The 18,947-nt window shown below is 39.8% G+C and overlaps 1 protein-coding gene across 1 annotated transcript in view; it reads left to right on the plus strand.

Moving 5' to 3' along the window:
- The window catches only part of MYOM1 (myomesin 1), a gene marked incomplete at its 5' end in the record, with an annotated part of 66,905 nt that extends 48,206 nt beyond the window's left edge, over positions 1-18,699 (plus strand). The window contains 13 exons of the mRNA XM_080639644.1: positions 3,245-3,381; positions 4,233-4,377; positions 4,993-5,052; positions 5,307-5,374; positions 5,911-6,024; positions 6,692-6,779; positions 7,489-7,527; positions 7,621-7,726; positions 9,478-9,641; positions 11,033-11,069; positions 11,384-11,406; positions 13,028-13,083; positions 17,748-18,699. Coding sequence (XP_080495770.1) covers positions 3,245-3,381; positions 4,233-4,377; positions 4,993-5,052; positions 5,307-5,374; positions 5,911-6,024; positions 6,692-6,779; positions 7,489-7,527; positions 7,621-7,726; positions 9,478-9,641; positions 11,033-11,069; positions 11,384-11,406; positions 13,028-13,083; positions 17,748-18,035 — 1,325 coding nt within the window. The 3' untranslated portion in view covers positions 18,036-18,699. The remainder of the gene's footprint in view (positions 1-3,244; positions 3,382-4,232; positions 4,378-4,992; positions 5,053-5,306; positions 5,375-5,910; positions 6,025-6,691; positions 6,780-7,488; positions 7,528-7,620; positions 7,727-9,477; positions 9,642-11,032; positions 11,070-11,383; positions 11,407-13,027; positions 13,084-17,747) is intronic.
- Between the last annotated feature and the right edge of the window lie 248 nt (positions 18,700-18,947).

Consider the following 18,947-nt stretch of genomic DNA (forward strand, 5'->3'; position numbering starts at 1 on the left):
AATGATCTACATATATAGAATTTTCCTGTTGAAAATTCATTCCCTCCCTCTTTCCTTAACACTCGACAATATGAACATCATTCCTGCAGCTTAGGATGGTATTTGTGTCAACTCCACAGACCTCCCATACCTTTGTGATATCCTGTGCTATTCCTAGCACAACTTGGTTATTTTCACTGGAATGTGAATAATTGGTGAAAAATAAAAAATGGATTGTGTAATGAATCCTATTACACACAATGAGATGAGACCTAAACCTGGTTTCATCTTTTCCCACAATATTCTCTTTTTTTTCATTCCAGTCACTAAAACTCTTGTTTATGTTTTAACATCTTCAGCTTCATGCATACACTGTTGACATTTCTGCCAACTCAACCCATATCGTGCCTCTCAGCCCAGTCAAAACTTGGCTGAAGACATGGCCTTTTTGCCCACATGCCTTCTCTTTCTCATTTCCTTTCGTGTCTTTTTCATACTAGCTCTACTCCTCTTAACATATTGTATCACCTTTTGACATCTTAATGACAGTCTAAGCATCCCCTTGTTTACTCCTGCTCCTCCTAGTTCTTTCCTCCTAATTATGTCTTCGCACTGGAAGTTAGTCATCACAAAACCTTGCTGTTGTCACATGTCCTTACCTGCCCTGACCCTTCTGGGTGCTATTGCACTCTCTGCATTTGTAACTAATGTCACAAAATAAGCTTCTCAGGACACAGATGATGCCTTCTTTTTTCGCATTGTATTAGCTAACAGTACACTTGTAGTTGTGCATGAGCTTCCAGGAGGCACAGGCAAAAAAGGAGATCACTGCAGAATATATCCTTAAGGAGAAAACTGTCTTACTTGCTTTGGTCACTCCAGGCCCTGTTGACACTAAAAAAACAGGTTGAGATTCATCTGGTTGTGCCTATGAGGCTAGAAAAATAATAACAACCTCCTGTGGATCAACATGAAACCTTAGTTCTATCTGCAGATAATCTATTTGAGGATTACTCAAAATTCTTAAAAAAGAATTAGTTGCTAGGCATTTCTTATTCAACGTGAGCTCTTGCCTGCTGCTTTGTTTGGACTTCTGAACTGCATTAATTGAAACTTCAGCTTAGAAACATCTGCAGCCAGTAACTCTGTAGGAAAATGCGTTGCTTGAATAATGCAGCCTTACAGAACACAACTACGTATGGGTGTGATAGTCTATTGGTTCTAGGTAAAAATAAACTGTTCCAGCTCTACAATTTAGTAACTGCCTGAAGGCTTTTTGTCAAGTGCTCACAGTAATTTGTGATGTTATACAAATACGATGTAAAACCTTGTAAGAAAGATGGTTGGGAAATGCCTGAAGTAACTGTCATTTGGTGCTTATAGAAATATTTTAAAATAAGACTTTGTTCATGGAGGACTGTAACACAGATTCATCCTTTGTCTCACTTCATGAGAAGTGATCAGCCTGTTCTCCAAAAAGAATCCTTTTGCAACCTTTCAGCCTTTAACAGCTTCTGAGATACCTTCCTTTCTCCCATGTTAGACTAAGATATTCATAGTTAATTATATGCAAATCAAGTGTGGGTTTAATCTTGCTGTAGAGCTGACAGCAAGACAAAGGCAGTGCAGCCTAGTGTCTATTCACATCCTCTCTCTCACTTCCACTGGCTCCTGTAACATTTCAGTTGTTTTGTTTTGACAAATTATGCAACACCTGAGCTTCCTTCTGTTTCTTACAAGCAAAGTGATGCGCTGGGTGAGGAAGCTTCACACAGACCATTTGCACTGCTGGGGCACACACCTGTGGGATTCTTCTTTGCCTTGCTCCCTCACGGTAATTCTGTCCCTCCAGGCTCCGGGCTTTCCTCTCTCTGGTTAAGCCCATGTCTTTTTCATTATTCTCTTTTTTTTTTCCTGTCACAGTCACCTCACCTCCCAAAAGCCTTATTTTCACCAGAGACAGGTCCTGTGTCACTCAGGCACCAAAAGCATACACGCTGGTGTGCGATGGTGTACATGTGGCAAAGGGATGAGCATGCAAGGAAGATATGGGGGGGGCCCTTACCCCCGACTTTGTTTGGCAGTGGGGTGGGATGGCAGCTCTGCTCCAGAAGACACCCTAGTTGTTTAGAATGGTGCAGGTAGAAAGATGGTACATCTGTCCCTGTCCTCTCCTGCTGTAGCTGGGCCTTTGCATACACAGAGCTAAAGAAACAACCCTGCCCTGGGATTTGTCTGGATGGAGGTGTGTCTTTATGCTATCACCAGACTGTATCATCGAGCATTTTGCAATGTGTTTGTACACTGCCCTCAGCTGTTCCATGTTCCACCCTAGCAATGCAGACCTTACACTGCTGTGAAAGCAGAGACTGGGGGAGAGTTCACATACAGCATATGTACTCTCCAGAGTATGATTTTTGTTCAGAATCTGAGAATCACCTAAGACAGCTGATGGAAGCTGATAAAATGAACAATGTGCCCCAGTATCAGAGTCTAAATGCTTATGCTTAATGTTGCTGATTAAGGTATCTTAACAAGCAGTTAAAGTGAGAGCAAGCTGAGGACTTCTACTAATTAGAACAAGGAAAAATAAAAAAGAATAAGAAATACTGGTATTACATATGGTATAGTACTCTTCACATTATTTTGGTTTTCCTGCTAACACAAGGAGTTGGTCTACATGTGGGGGATTCCCATTATTCACAGGTAAACAAAATGTACTGGGGAGACCGAGGGGGTGTTGTAATACTTCATGAATTCTGGAGATGGAATTTGCACTCAGCAGAGGATCAGAGTGCTCACAGAAATCTCCCAACCTGCAGCTCAGCAGCTGACTTTCTGATCTGTCTTCATGCTTGAGTTTCTTTTTGTTTTTCTTTTTCTGCTGAGTCAGTTCACTGTCTTACAGTAATACTGTTAGGCAACTCATTAAACACGTGTCTGCACCATACGGAAGCACATCATGCTGCAGAGATGCTTGCAGTTTACCTTTGAAATAGCCTTGTATTAAAATGGAGCATAACTCAAATCCTGAACATTTTCAGTCTGTACAGACCTGATTGAATCAAAAGATTAAATCTTGTCTGTCATCCTGTGTCTATGTGGGTGGAAAGGCATTCTGTCTATATGAAAAGCTATCATAAGCTAGTTACCTTGCATGCAGTAATCAGTATGAAAGGAAAAAGTGGCTTTCTGATTATAGAAGAAAACAGTTGTTGGGGCACAGGCAAAGTATATGCTTCATTCTTTTCTTTCTTCTTTCTAGCTGTCCCACTTGCCTCTGAGTTGGCAGTGGAAATCTTGGAAAAAGGGGAAGTGAGATTCTGGTTGCAAGCTGAAAAACTGTCCGGCAATGCAAAGGCCAACTTTATATTTAATGATAAGGAGATTTTCAATGGAGAGGTAAGTCTTTTCATTGCTTATATGTGTTTTCATTTTTATAAATACCAATGAGTATTAGTGTGTGTCTCCAATATACTTCCAACTAGTGTTCCACACTAATGCGTTTTCATAAGAAATACGAGAGCTATGATGCTCTCATCGAGAGCATCTTTAGAAAGATTTTGTCCACAGTTCTGAGCTCCAAACAAGTTCTTCTAGATGCAGTTTACAAAGTGGAGTTAAATGATTTCCTATCACCTTTGTGAGTACCACGCATTCTTTTAACTAGTGGGACCCATAGGAGTCCCAGGTAAGCAGCTACTGTGGTTTGCAAGGAGTCACTGCACTAGACCAGATTCATTCTATCCTTCATCTATAGCCCTAGAATACCCTTGTGGTTGGTTGTCACTCTCTCTGCTGTCTGGAGGAGTTTATTACACCAAGTGAGGATTCCCAAGTGGTTGTTTCCAGCAGCAGGATTTGTTACTCCCAAAGACATGACATGGCATGCTTTTGTTGCAACACTGATATCAGGTAGAAGGTAGAGATGGAGCATTCTACACAAAACCTTATAAAAATACAATCATCCTTAAAGAAGGTGTTATTCTGAAGAGATGCACATCTAAGTCTTTCCAATGAAAAAGAGCACAGTAATCACTGTACAACAGGTATGTCATGTGCTTGTATAGCATCATTACACAGGCTTCACCTCTAACAGATTTATTTATTTGGTTGTACTAGAGATAGTGCTAGAGATAGTGGAAATCTCTATGAGGAAAACAGAATTTCAACTGAAGACACAATATAACATTTGACAAATATTTGCTGATTCTGATACCCATTAATTGTTTCCTTACTTTCCATTCCTGAAGAAATATAAAATGAAAGTGGACCAGAAGACTGGTCTTGTTGAAATGATTATGGATAAACTTGAGGACAAGGATGAAGGGACTTACACTTTCCAACTGCAGGATGGAAAAGCAACCAATCAATCCAGCCTTGTCCTCATTGGTGATGGTGAGCTAATCTATATTGCACAGTAGGCTGGAAAAATAATACTGAGGTTACCTCAGTTGTCATCGTCACTTTCCACTGTTTTCAATACAATAGATGTTCCAGTGTTCTTTCATGTCACAGTACTTGCCTGCCTCATATAGGACAGGGCATGTGTGTGAACTTACTTAAATTTTTAAAGTGCTGGGAAGAAGGGGAATTGTTATAAAAATGTAAATATTGCAGCCTGTCATAGTTTGCTTTTCTATGTGTGGAATGAAAATTTCCCCTGTAAGAAGCCCATTCAGTTGGGAGCAAGTAGGCTGCACCTTTTAGAGCTTGAGCAGCTTGCTAACTCTGCTGGTGCTCATTTGCCTTCTTACCAAGAGCAGAAAGTAGTTGTATGTTTGGGGATTATACTTCATCAGACATGACACATTAAACTCCTGGTGTCTGCAAGCAGCTAGAGAAGTTGAGTTAGCTGCAATCAGCTCCTGACACTGTAAAATGTCCAGTGAAAACTTGACCCTATGGCAGGATCCTTACTGACCTCCAAAGAACAGAGTTGCAGCTGTGTTCAGTACCATACAAATGGCACATGATGGTTAACATTGTATTTCTTACTGTCTTAATTCCTAGTATTCAAAAAGCTGCAGGATGAAGCAGATTTCCAGAGAAAGGAGTGGCACAGAAAACAAGGTGATAATATGGATATTTGCATGAATCTCATATGTGTTAGTCTGTTAAGAGTTTGTTTATATTTACATGTTAATTTAAAGTAGATGGTGTTTGTTCTGTTATATGGTTGATTACCATCTGAAGGAGAAATAGGAAAAATAAAACTACATTAAAAGATAACAGTATTCTTGTCAAGAAAAAAACATTTGTCTTTGGTTTTGTATCATGAATACTATTGATGTGACCTTTAAAAATACATCTGTAATCTTAAACAGGTCCTCATTTTGTGGATAAACTGGGATGGGAAGTTACTGATGACTGTAACGTGATGTTGAAATGTAAGGTAAGGGACAAAGAAAACATTGAGTACAGTGTTCAAAGCACTTTGACCTAACGCTACTTAGATGGTGAAGGTGGGAAGGGACATGCCCTTTGCTTTTGTACCAATATGCCCAATGGCATATTGGATAACGACAGAGCCTCTGAGGACTAATCACACTGGTGTGACTGCTCATAGTGTATAACAAAATGCCTTGAAAAATAGCTTGCACTTTTTTCTTCAGGTGTGTCAACCAAGTCTTTGTAAACCCTGGGAACTTCTCTTTTTTGGCTGCTTTATGTGTGTAGAAATCCTCTGGGCAGGATCCACTGGTTCCCTGGGCTCCTTGAAGCTGCTAGCAGTCCTTTTCTTTCTCTTTTCATCCCTGCTGTTTTCACTCTTGCAATCCTCATTTTAAAATTGAGGCCTGCAATAACTCATTGCTATAAAGTTGTAAAGCTTGCTGTGCTTTTATGAGGGACTTGAACAGGCTAACCCATGCAACACTAAGTTCCCCTACTCAAAGAGAATAATTACAATGTGGTTTTCACCCATCTTAGGTGGCTAACATTAAGAAGGAAACACACATCCTATGGTACAAAGATGACAGAGAGATAATGGTAGACGAAGAACATGACTTTAAGGATGGAGTGTGTACTCTGCTGATATCAGAGGTGAGTGTCCTTGTTAGCCCTCAGCTGAATTTAGTGTTATGAATTCAGATGTATGATATGATCTAATCTGATATTTCAGCAAAACAATCAAAAAAGGAAGTGGGTTTTAAAAATGGAAAAGCAAGACGTCTGTGGTTTAGCTAAAGCAAATGTCTATAACTGCTCACTCAGATTTTCAGGAAATGGTGACAGAGGAGATAATAAGCTTGTCACTTCCTCTGTATGTCAGTTTAACAGCAGAATGAGACCACATTTATGTTTCAAACGGCATTTGGAAAGCAGTTATCTCTCAGGCTTTCAGAGGACCACCCTCTTGGAGTCACCAGAGAGGTCTGGTCCATATCCAGCCTTGCTGCAGACTCCTGGGGAGTGAACTGTATTCACCACTTCACCTCTTCACTCTTGGTTCTTTGGCTGTGGAAGAGAGAAAGAGTCAGGGCACCCTGGGGTTGGGGGCTTCCCCATGGCTGTAGCCCAGGACACCTCAACCAAGGCCTATTCCACCACCCCAGCCAGGAGCAAGACAGCAGGGGGCACTGGGGCAGCCCCAGCCCTGGGCATCAGTCACCTCCCTGGGGACAGGGATGAGCCATCAGCTGGGTTCTGAATTCTAGATTTTTCTACAGTAGCTGTTCTGAAAACTGGTTTTACTGTTATAATATTGCAGTTTTCTAAGAAAGATGCTGGCACTTATGAAGTCATACTGAAGGATGACAGAGGAAAGGACTCCAGCCAGCTACAGCTAAAGGACACAGGTCAGAGCCACTTTCTTCATGCCGTCAGTCACACCAGCTGACAGCCTGACTGCTTGCCTACAAGTGGGTTCAGGGTAACACAGGCAACTGCATGTGTCAACCTCCTGTGCTTTGCTCCTTCTGTGTACAAAATAATCTCATTAGAAAAAGCAAGATTTTTCAGTTCAAATAATGTGTGAATACAGCTTATTGTATCTGGGTTCTGTATAATGATAACAGGCTTCCTCAGGGGGCCATCAGTAATGTAAGTCTACAAGTATAAAAAGAAGCTATAGAACCAGAAAATTTAAAATTATTTCACTTTTTTATTATGTTTTGCCATTCATTTATTTAGGGGCCTTTCCACTTATTGTGATTACTACATTTTTAAAATTTCACTTAGATTGCTAAGCAAGAGGAAACAAACCCTGTCCATTAGAATGTATATAGATGGGTTGGCATTCCAACTGAACAATGTCATTTACCAAAAAAACCAGAATAGTACAGTTTTGTTCAGCTGCAGCAGTAATCATCGAGGCTGCAGTTAAATGAAGTCTGGAAATTATGGAATAACAGGCTGTATTTTTGCATCACACAGATTTTTATTATGCTTTTGATTTCTGTTTCAAACCTACTCGAGGAGAATATTTAAGAGCCAGTACTTGTCCTTTTATTGACTGTGCTTGAGTTGCAGACACAGAGTCTTAGTCTCCGGGTTTTATTTCCACAGCTTTTGCAGATCTGATGAATGAAGTATGCAGAAGGATTGGTAAGCAGTTAATTCTCTTTCCCAATGAATGACTCATTGTGACACACAATGAGTGGCTGCATGGCTGCATAAAACCGTGTGCTCTTCTTTCAGCTTTATCTGCGACAGACCTGAAAATCCAGAGCACAGCTGAGGGTATCAGGCTGTACTCCTATGTTACTCATTATGTGGATGATCTGAGAGTAGGCTGGGCACACAAGTAAGTACACAAAACTTGGCAAAAGTCAGTGCCATTTTGTTTTGGTAGACTCAGGGAAAAAAAATGGATATATGAAGGAGAAGTTTTTCATGAGTCCTTCTCTCATATGAGTTAGTTTCAATGAATTACATCGATGTGAAACCAGTACAAGAGGTGGTAAAGGGGCCTCCTGGTTTTTCCTCATGAGATAGATAGTCCCATGCCATGGGATGCTGTCAGGGCTGTGTTGCTTCAGAGCACTTCCCACTTCAGGAATGGGAGCTGCGTCTTTTCCTGAATCAGTTTTAAGGAATGATGCAAACATAACCTGAGAGACTGACAAGCTTTAAAAGACCAGCACCATACTTTCAGAGATACCTAGCCTGGAGGTCTGCTTGTCTAGAAGCCACAATTCACAGGAACTGGGACAAGCAGGCACATCCTCTTAATGCATGGGTTCATGTTTAGGAGGCAAAGCAAGTTCCATCGTGTGCCTGGGGCAGTAAAATCCAGACAGCCTCTCCTGTGAGCACTATGGACCTAACCAAGACAGACAGAACTGAGATTTTTAAGAAGAATTTGAATGCCCAACTCCCCATAAAATTACTGGGAGTTGCATATCCAAATCCAGGAGACAGCTTTGAATTCTCAGCCAGCACAAACAGTGTGCACTGGAAAACCCAAAGAAGTAAACAACTTAGATTGCTTCAAATATATTATTACTATTCTTGCTGTTTCACTTCCTGAGGACAAGGTAGTAGTTAGTCTTTAGGATGGAATGTGAATTACTGATCTCTCAGTAAAATGAGGCCCAGAATAGCCAGGATGTGCTGTTGTAGGCTGTCTATAATTATTGACACAGATGCTAACCAGCAACCCTGTCAGAGAAATGAAAGCAGTTTGAGGTTTTCCTGTTTCTTGGCACCCATTTGGGTCTAGTATCACCAGGAGTCCTAAGTATTTCAAAACTATAAATGAATATAAAATATTCTGGGGATTTCCCCTCTTTCTTAAACATATTCTTCTTTCTCTATCTCTTTGTCTTCTCTATTTAGTTTTTAGAAACTAATTTCATCTTGAAGCACATCAAATTAATCTAGCAAAAAAAGTTCTTTCTGCCTCCAGTATTCTTGAAATTATGAGTTTAAAGATCAAAAGAAAATTAGTAGCTTATTTGACAATCATCTTTTGCTTCCTCCAGGGCAATTAACTGCTGAAAAATTAATTAATTAACTGCTAGGAAGCTGAGAAATTGATATATTTTGTAGAAGCAGATGTACGTAGGTCAAAGTAAGTTTAATTGTAAATGCCAAAGCCTAGCAGACCATCAGAAAACACTCCAACTGGACAAGCACCATTTGTGACAGAAGTGTGTTTTTTTTGTAGGTACAGCCCTGTACAGTTTTGTTTTGCCTAAACAGAAATAAACCTATGCTAAAAAGAGAACTTGAATGTTTGAGGATGTATGCATTACCCTTCAGAGATATGGCTTTTAAAGCTGTATAACTCTTTATGGCTCAGGTCATACACTAACATGCATAACCTTTCTGCAGGCTTTGAGGAAAGCTAGACCTTGAACAGGGAAAGACTGCCATATCAGTTATGTCCATTTGGCCCACAGCTTTAGCAAGAATTTGAATTCAGAAGTTTCAGAATATGGTGGCATATTATAGCAGCTTGGAAATCTGCAGATGTACTCAGTGACTCAACATGAGCAAATGCCATTTATACTCCAGTAAAACAAAAGGGTAACATTGTTCTGTGTTTTTCAGTGATACCCAGATTAAGTTTACAGACCGAGTGAAGACTGGTGTCACCGGGGAGCAGATCTGGTTGCAGATCAGTGAGCCGACTCCACAGGATAAAGGCAAATACACAATGGAGCTCTTTGATGGTAAAACAGTACACAAAAAGACAGTGGATCTTTCTGGACAAGGTAGGCCATTCCATCTGCTAACATCTGTATGTGAGCATTAAGCCATGGTAGGGTAGGAGCATCTACAGCAGGATCTTGCTACATCACTGTTACCCTTTGGGTTGTAGGGTCTGTGTGCACACCTAGCAACCTGGCAGTGTTTGTGGGGACAGTGCAATTTGCTTTCTCCAACCTGTGTTCTCGGATCATAAATTATGAAGGGCTTTTTCCTATTCCAAATACCCAGTTACAGTTTGCCTACTCAGACGTCAGCCCAGCTTCTGAGCTATCTTACAAAATCCCTTCTGTTACTGGCATTGATTGGCAGTTTTAAATACAAGTTGTAGTACTGAATGCCTTCTGTATCTCTCCCTTCCAAGTAATATTTGGAGGAGGAAGTGAAGAACAAGTTCGTTCTGTTACTTTCCTACTGTTATTTCTTTGATGGATATAATGAGGCTCCTTATAATTCAGAGATGTCAAGACCTTTCATCATCATGATGAAGGACTGTTAGAGGAACAACTAAAATTATTTGGATTGACTGTTGGAAGCTTTTACTCTGAGAGACATCTCAGATCCTAAGGAACAGATTAACTCCTTCCAAACTGCCAAGTTTCCATCCCCAGTCATTCCCAGCCCTAAAGCTTCACTTAGGGTCTGCAAGCTCCGTGTAAGGGCAATAACCTTATAATCATCTCATGTTACTTCTGTATTCTATCTCCACTTTCTGAGAAAAGAGACAACTTCTTCCCTTTCAAGTGGGAGAGGCTGACCTCTCCAATGATGGTAGCTTAGCCTGAATTAACAAAGGAGACAACAGTTTGCTGTTTGATGGCCATCAATGTGACACTTCAGAGCAGATGGAAAAAAGAGGTAGCTTGCATTCATTAAGCCAGTGTTCTCTGAAGTGAGGTATGTGCAAGATGATCTGCTGGGGTGCAGGAAAAAAATATGAGAACTTCAGTAGTACATCTACATAATTTATCAATAAATATTACATATATTGGAGATGCATACTCAAAAAAGTGTTAGATAGGGGTGTACGATCAAAAAAGTTTGGGAGACCACTGCTATAAGCTATTATTTAGGTGGTGAATTGTGGGTTTCTTTCTCTCTTTCGTGAAATTACTTCAGCATATTTCTCTCCTGCTATTTCTTTCTCTTAAAGCCTGACTTTTAGAAGAAAAAAAAAGTGTGTTTATGCATTCATATGTATATATAATAGCTGTCTTATACAAGATGGCCTTTATTAGTTGAACAATTCAGCATTTTAATGCTTATGCAATTCATATGCGTCCATACATTATTATATCTTTAATGAACATTTTAATTTTTTTCTACATTTTTTATTTAAACTGGTGATGATTTATTTCTGAATCTACCTTTAAAACCAACTTTTCTCTTTACAAAGCATTTGATGATGCCGTTGCTGAGTTCCAGTCATTGAAGTAAGTATTATGCCATCTAAATTCGGTAATGGTAGCCATAAAATAATAACAATATTTGTTTGTTTTGTGCTGGAGCTAACTATATCCTATAAAACAAATATTAGTCCTACAAAACTCCTACAGGAGTTTTGCCTGTGATTTCTTTGCTGTAACTGTTATGTAACAGGTAATGGAAAAAAAAGCAGTATTACCAAATGATGAGAGAGATTTTCCTTAACAGATTAAAGGCAGTTGAAAAGATAAGCTATTTTTAAATCGTTCTAAGTAAACTTTAACTGAAATTTAACTTTCCTTTTTGTTTCTTTCAATTCTAGGCAAGCTTTAATCGCAGAGAAAAGTAAGTGGGTCTTTTTTGACAGTGTTTGCCATAAACTGTTTATGAGGATTTTCTTTCTCTCCAGGAAGGATGTGTGTTGGGAAAGAGAGGGCATGTATACATGCGTATGTGCATGTGCTCATCCTAAAATGAGTCTGACCTTATACCAAGGAGAAACAAGGAGAGCAACTTTTTAGTCATTTAACATTGGTGCAAATCGTAGCTCATCACATTATAGTTATAGGTTATATTGATTTTTCCCATCTAAGCTCCTGTTCTCGTTACCAGTTAGCGTGCTCTAAAAATCAGCTTTGTTGCTGAGATCTCTCATACGTGTCCTCTGCACAAAAGTCACTTTGTTTACAATGATGGAGGAAATAACTTGGCTAGTTTTGAACTATCTAAAATGTCAAGTGACTGCATTACATACAGAAATGAGTAAGAAAACAGCAGTAGCTTTTGCATAACACAAATGCTTACACAGATCCCTGAATTTCCTCATACTTCTCCCTGTGTGTCAATTCCAATATAGCTATTAAAACAAATGTAGGTATTAATTACTTAAGGAGTAAATAATTAGAAATCAACTTGAATTAAGCTCAATATTCTCCCTATTTGCAGAAAAATACATAGAAAAAAATCTAACACATCAGAGAATTCTCCCACTGCAGATGACCTTTAGGCATGTATAAAAACTGGAATTTGAAAAGTTATTGGAGAAAAATGTGTAGAGAGATCTGAGCTAATTCGTTCTGGATATATACTCCACATAGAGCAGGGCTTGACTATACACAGTGATCCCTACATGCCCCAGCTGAGACAGTGCAAAGGGATCAGTAATAGCCCTGCCTTGGACTTTTCATTTCTAACCCTGGACCATTTATAAGGGGCTGGCATGTTAAGTGACATAATACAGTCCTGTTTCTGGTCTCATAAGGTTGCTATCTCTGTGCTCCAGAGCACATCTTTTACAGAATACATTAGAAAGGAACATTCATATAGTCATTTCCTTCCTCTGCCAGGCTTCACCAAGACATATAATGAACAAAATCCATTTTCCAGAATAAGTGCACCAAAGCCTGCATATGATCAGCTTATTTGTATTTGTGTAAGATTCATATGGGACTCTGAGCTTAAAACTAGAGCAGATATCAACCTCATTTACACACAGATATGCACAAAGTGGTGGAATTTCACTGCTGTTGTCAAGACTGAAGTCTGTCTTTGCATTTAGATTAAAACCTCATCTGAACCACTTCATTAAGTGTCATTCATTTCCTTTTGGAAACGCAACATTTTTAGTTTATGACACTAAAAATTTAGAGTACCGGATCTCAAAAATTCAGATGTCTTTTGCGCAATCAGAAGTAACATTGAATTGATAGCAAATTCTGCACGACACATGTTCTTTAGTCCCCCTCTGTAAAGTGATTGACACCAGCTATTAACACATCTTTTGCTGTGATTTCAACGTTTTCTTAAGTCCAAATGGTGTGTGCTAAGAATGCTGAATAGTTTTCTGCTAGTGGACACATTAGAGACAAGTTGTACATAAATAAGATAAAAGGAAAGAACTAGAAGGAAACAGAATCTGGGACATAGCTGATTTTGAGACACTAAAGAAAATTATGCTTATTTCCAGATCGCGCACGGGTCGTCGGAGGTTTGCCTGATGTTGTCACCATTCAGGAGGGCAAGGTACAGTAAATTAACTAAAGCTTTACACAACAGGCTTGAATGCCTTTCAATAATGGGAAAATATTAACTTCTTCTTTTTTTTTTTTTTAATCTGCTACATTATTTATTCATCGCCTGCCTTCTGTACATAATTCAACAGTCTTGCACAGATGGGTTTATGTATTCAGGGCAGTGTCTTTTCTTAAGCATTAGATAAAAGTGAGAAGACAATGTGAGTTGAGACTAAAACTCCTTATATAACCAGCTCTTTAAAAATTCATGCACAGGTTTCACAGTTAGATTTGCTTTTATAACAGGGTATAAGGGAAGCTTAATTTCTTTTTCTACCAGATAGCTAGTCATCGTGTGTCTTTTGCAGTCAATTTTCTTGCAATGTGGCAAGATAATTACACCTCTCAAGGCTGGCTTTTAAACTGTGTAAAAATAGTAAACCAACTATTAGCAATAAATCAACTCTTGTCCAGACAAAAGGAGAGAGTTTTCTCTATTTCATGAGGGTAAACGAGAAGGAAGTCAAAAGAAGTCATTGGTGTTACACTTGATTATATTAACAGAGTTTAGCTGAAAGATTATTGTGAGGCATTCCCAGAGGAACACAGCTACACTGGAGCTTGAGTACAGAACAGATGACCCAGAAAGTCAGTTCTCAATCTCGCAACCTTTTCCCAGCACACTGATTCTACAAGCTGCTGCTTAATAGAAGTGCCTGCTCTTCACTTCCCATTGGTCTACCACTAGCCAGTTTCTCTTTACAGTATGTGTGAACATTGATATAGGGCACGTGAATGTCACTGAAAACCTGTAACATGACAACTACAGTAAGGCAGCTTCCTGATGTTTCTGGCTTTATCTGGCAATAAGTCAGCTTGGTTAAAAGTATTTGATTACAAGCTGAGCAGGAGTGTTAAGATTCTAGAAGTTTGGCCTGAATCACTTAACAATGTGAGATGTGTCATGGCCAACAGGCAGTAGACTGCAGCAGCTCTGGGAAAATTAAGTATGTTGGCATTACAGAATGAAATAACATTTGATTAAACCTTTTATTAAGGGATTTAGCAATTTGGGAAATGCTGTAGAAGTAAGAAGGACTCATGAGTATCATAACTGTAGGTAGAAGACACAAAGAAACAGAATGATTTTGCAGATTCTCAGCTAATAGTGCTCACGCTTGGAGATGAACTCTCATATTGCTTTGACAGGGGATAAATTTGGGTAGTTGTTACCAGTTTTAAGCTTTCTGCCAAAAGACAGTTGATACGAAGTTGAGTATGGGCTCACAAAAGCAAAATGTGAACTGTTTATAAAAAGAGAGTTTGTAAAAACTGAATTGCAGAATCTTACCCAGGCACACATTGTCCTTCACAGCAAGAACATTTGTAATGTTTGAACAAATGACTGAAAAACTCTGAGAACTCAAGACAAATATCCTTGACCTTATGTTTCTGGATTGAGTAGATAATCATTTTGATAATCAGAGGACAGCGAATGATCAGGGAAAACAGTGCTTTTTTGGCTGGTGTTGGGTCATCTTCTATTGCTTGCAAATATGCTGGAGAAAGGGGAATGCAGTTCTCCATTGTGTAATGCATGCAAATTGCACAGTCATCAAGGATTTCGAAAAAGGAAGAAATGAGGTAGCAGAGGACTGTCAGTTGCAAGCTTTGATTCTAAATACCAGTGCAGCCATAACTACAGAGTTATATGAACAGACTGGTATCCCTAGATTGAACTTCCAAGCATATGCATATCTCAAACTTAACACTGTGACTGTGATGCTATTTATTGTCTTTCTGCATGTGAGCTGAAGGATACGTGTGAGAACGAACGAACCAGTGTTTACCCAGTGTTAATCAAACAGTGTTCCAGATGGCCTAAGAAGCTTCCACTGATAGACATAAATGCTCTTCAGCAGTGTGGTATATTTGGAAAAGGCTAAGTGTCAGCTCATATTAGGAATTTGACCTGATAGAGAATACTAGCATAAGTTTTGTGTACAGCCAGCCAAATTAACCACAGTGGCTCTTTTCATGAAGGCCTCCAAGTGAGTAAAGGGGTTTTATTTTCAAAAGGAGAGGCTAAGGATTCTGACAGGCACTTTTAGACCTACAGGCAACATCTTATACCCTTCTGTCCACAAACTCCCCATTCTACTTTTCTGCCAGGGGTAAGTGCCCTCTCAGGTAGGCTGGAAGAAGGGAGGAGGCTCCCCTGATTGAGCTGCTTCAATTCACTCATTGGCATCTGTCGTGGCTTAACCTTAGCTGGCAACTAAGCCCCACACACCCGCTTGCTCACCCCCCTCCCCCTGTGGGTTGGGGGCCAGAATCAGTAGACTAAAAGTGAGAAAACTGATGGATTGAGATACAGACAGTTTAACAGGTAAAGCAAAAGCTGCACGTGCAAGTAAAGCAAAACAAAGAATCATTCACGTCTTCCCATGGTCAGGCAAGCATCCAGCCATCTCTAGGAGAGCAGGGCTGCATCACACATAACGATTACTTGGGAAGATGAATGCCATCACTCCAAACGTCACCCCCATTCCTTCTTCTTCTCCAAGCTCTATATGCTGAGCATGAGGCCATATGATATGGGATATCCTGTGGTCAGTTGGGGTCAGGTGTCCTGGCTGTGTCTCCTCCCAGCTTCTTGTGCCCCCAGTCTGCTTGCTGGTGGGGTGGTGTCAGGAGCAGAAAAGGCCTTGACTCTGTGTAAGCACTGCTCAGCAACAACGAAAACATCTCTGTATTATCAATATTGTTTGCAGCATGACTCCAAAACATAGCTCCATACCAGCTACTGTGAAGAAAATCTAACTCTATCCCAGCCAAAACCGGCACGTATCTTAGCACAAACCGCCCATGAATGTGAGTTTGTGCTAATATGCAAGGAATGGCGATACATGAAATACAATGATACATTTCCCTCTGCCACCTGTATTACTCATGATAATCTGCAGTGAAAGGCAGAAAAGGTAGTGGGGGGCACAAAGAGTCTGGACTTGCAGTTGCTGGTTTCTCCAAGAGCACATGCCTCAGACGCCCAGGTCCTGACTTGCTATGGGAACTCCTGTGTGGAGCTCTGAAACGCTAAGACCCGTCTCAAAGAGATGGGGTTTTCTCACTCAGCATTTTTCAGATGCATTAGATTTCCTCACAGATTTCATCACTAACCACAACAACTTGACAGGTTTCTAGCCATTTTTCCCAACCCCTCCCCCAGACAACCATTAGAGCCAGACAAGTACTGGAAAAAGGGGATTATCTTGGAGAGGAAAGGTGCCTCTTCCCCAAGGAGTACAGGGCACACTTTTTTACCAGGATAAGGATATCAGGTTGAATGCAGAATTATAATCAGTAATATATGAGTAATATATGAGTAATATGAGTAATAAAGATATACATGAGCAAAGACAATATCCTGCCCAAAGACGAGAAAATCTGAAACAGATAGGAGCAGACACAGTGGGCAATCACTTCTCCTTGGCTAAGGTTCTGTAATTATAGGATTACCTTCCAGAAAACCGAAGACTTCACCATCTACATAGTGAATGATAAGATACACCTCTGCACGTTAGTAGATGGTAAATAAATAGTAAGAGCTGGGAACATGAAGAGGAGCACTGATGTCAAACAGGAGCTAGTGGTACAAGGTTAAACAAAATGCAGCTATTTTAAGGGATGATTTAGAAGAATAGTCATCACTGCTGCTTGAATCTCCGAATTAAAGAGTACTGACACCACTTCAAGCACCCAAGGTTTGAATGATGCCACCAACAATGTTGTCTGGAGATGGACATCAGCTCATTAGCATCTTGGAGTGGCAGCTGGGGCCACTCAGTGGTAATCTTTTGCCTGCTAGAGAAGCAGAAGACAATAAAAACATACTAAGCACCTGAAGGGGCCCATATGCAGTGCCTCAGTGAGGCTGAGGTCATGTTTTTATTGAGTGATAAGGAAGAGGAGGAAATGTAAAACCTCTTATTTTCCCCTTGTTTTTCAAAAAGATGGACTGATATGGCAATCCAAACCACACTCACATTCACACCAGAGGGCTTTGAGAGGAGGCAGTCAACAGCCTCACATGGTCACCATCTGTAGGTACTGCAGGAAATCAGATAGAGGCCATTTTCACCCTGCCGTAACCACCTTTCACTTGGACTTTGCCTTTCCTTTGTTACCAAGAATTATGTGTTGTTGATGGAGGAAAGACATGCGGGATTTATTTGATTTTTATTTTGTTCTCAGAGGTACAAAAATCTTTCTTTTTTAGAGCTTAACATGAAATACATTCATATTAAGTTGAATGACCGTTCATGACGGTTCCTCAAATTCTTATTTCAGGTCTAACACGCAAAATGCTGACAACATCTAATTTTATATTAAACAGTATACATGGGGAAAGCTCTACTGGTGATTATGACAGCAAAGAAGAAGGTCCATGAAATATTTAAAGGTTTTAATAGAGCTTATGAATTAACTGAGTTCCTTACTTTCGCTTATGATACAGAAAACTGACAAAAATTATTGATTACTGATGATAATATACATCTATTTACTAAAAGCAGGAAGCTAAATGGGGAGTTGGAACATTTGGAGAGTCAGGTATCAAAAATCACAGCAGATATTTACTGACTGACTTACAATCATTTTGTACTTCTTCTACAGGCACTTAATCTTTCTTGCACTGTCTGGGGAGATCCTACCCCAGAGGTGTCATGGCTGAAGAACGAAAAATCATTTGTATCAGATGCTAATTGCATCCTGAAATTCGAATCTGGAAAAAACGTCAGCTTTACCATCTCCAGTGTGTCTACACTCGACTCTGGGAAATACTCCATTGTGGTGAAGAACAAGTATGGCACAGAGATCAGTGACGTCACTGTAAGTGTGTACATACCTGAGGAAGAGAGACGGTCTGAGGAGGAGAAAGAAGATAAGAAAAAAAAAGCATGAACTTAAGACTAGAAAACAGAAGTCTGGGGGAGATTTTGGATGATAGGGTGACATAATCTGTGTGTGTAAATGGCTTTCTGCTTCTGTGTGTGTAAATGGCTTTCTGCTTTAGCAGGCAGCCTTGGATTCTTCCATTCACTTCACTTTTGTTTCTAACATGCTTAATTGTGTCAGGGAAAACAGGGCCTTACCTTAATATTTTCTTACTGCTAAGTTCACAGAACCTAACTGTGGCATCTTCAGTCAGGCCGAATGCATGCTGGCTGTACACACAGGTCTACCATTTGACCCTCTTCCTGGAGCATTTGACTCTACAACAGAAATGGAAAGGGTGAAGAATAGTTTTAATAGAGGCAACTGATGAGGTAGATGGAAAGGTAAAAAATGATTGAGGCATTTTTGAGCTGCAGTTTAGACTTGTTCCAACATTGGTAAAGTAGCATAGATGGAATGCGTTAGAGAATTAAATCATGGAGAAACTAATGCTGGTTTTTGTCTACATTAAGGCCCCTTTGTATTGCTGTGTTAATTTACAGAGGCCTTAGTATGGGTGTCATTTACATCCATAAATATTGTTTAATCTGCCCAATTGGGGTAAAAGTACTGTAACATAAATAAAAATTATGCTTAGGAGGCCAGAATATTAATGTGTGTGTGTGTGTCTGCAAAAAAGTATGAACTCTCCTCTGTGTTCTGAAATAAACTGAATTCACTTCTTTCCTTCCATCACAAGCTTGTTTCACTGTGTCTTGTTTTACTAGTCACGGTTCTGGTAGTTGTGCACAATATTTTAGTGTCTTAATACTTTCACCACTGTAATTACCTCTAGCTTCCCGTTAATCTTCACTTCACTGTTCACAACAAAACCCACAATGGCACCTCTTCACACCTCTCTGTCTGGACTTTCACTAC

Source organism: Psittacula echo (genome assembly GCF_963264785.1).
Source record: "Psittacula echo genome assembly, chromosome: 2".
In the NCBI taxonomy this organism is placed as follows: domain Eukaryota; kingdom Metazoa; phylum Chordata; class Aves; order Psittaciformes; family Psittacidae; genus Psittacula; species Psittacula echo.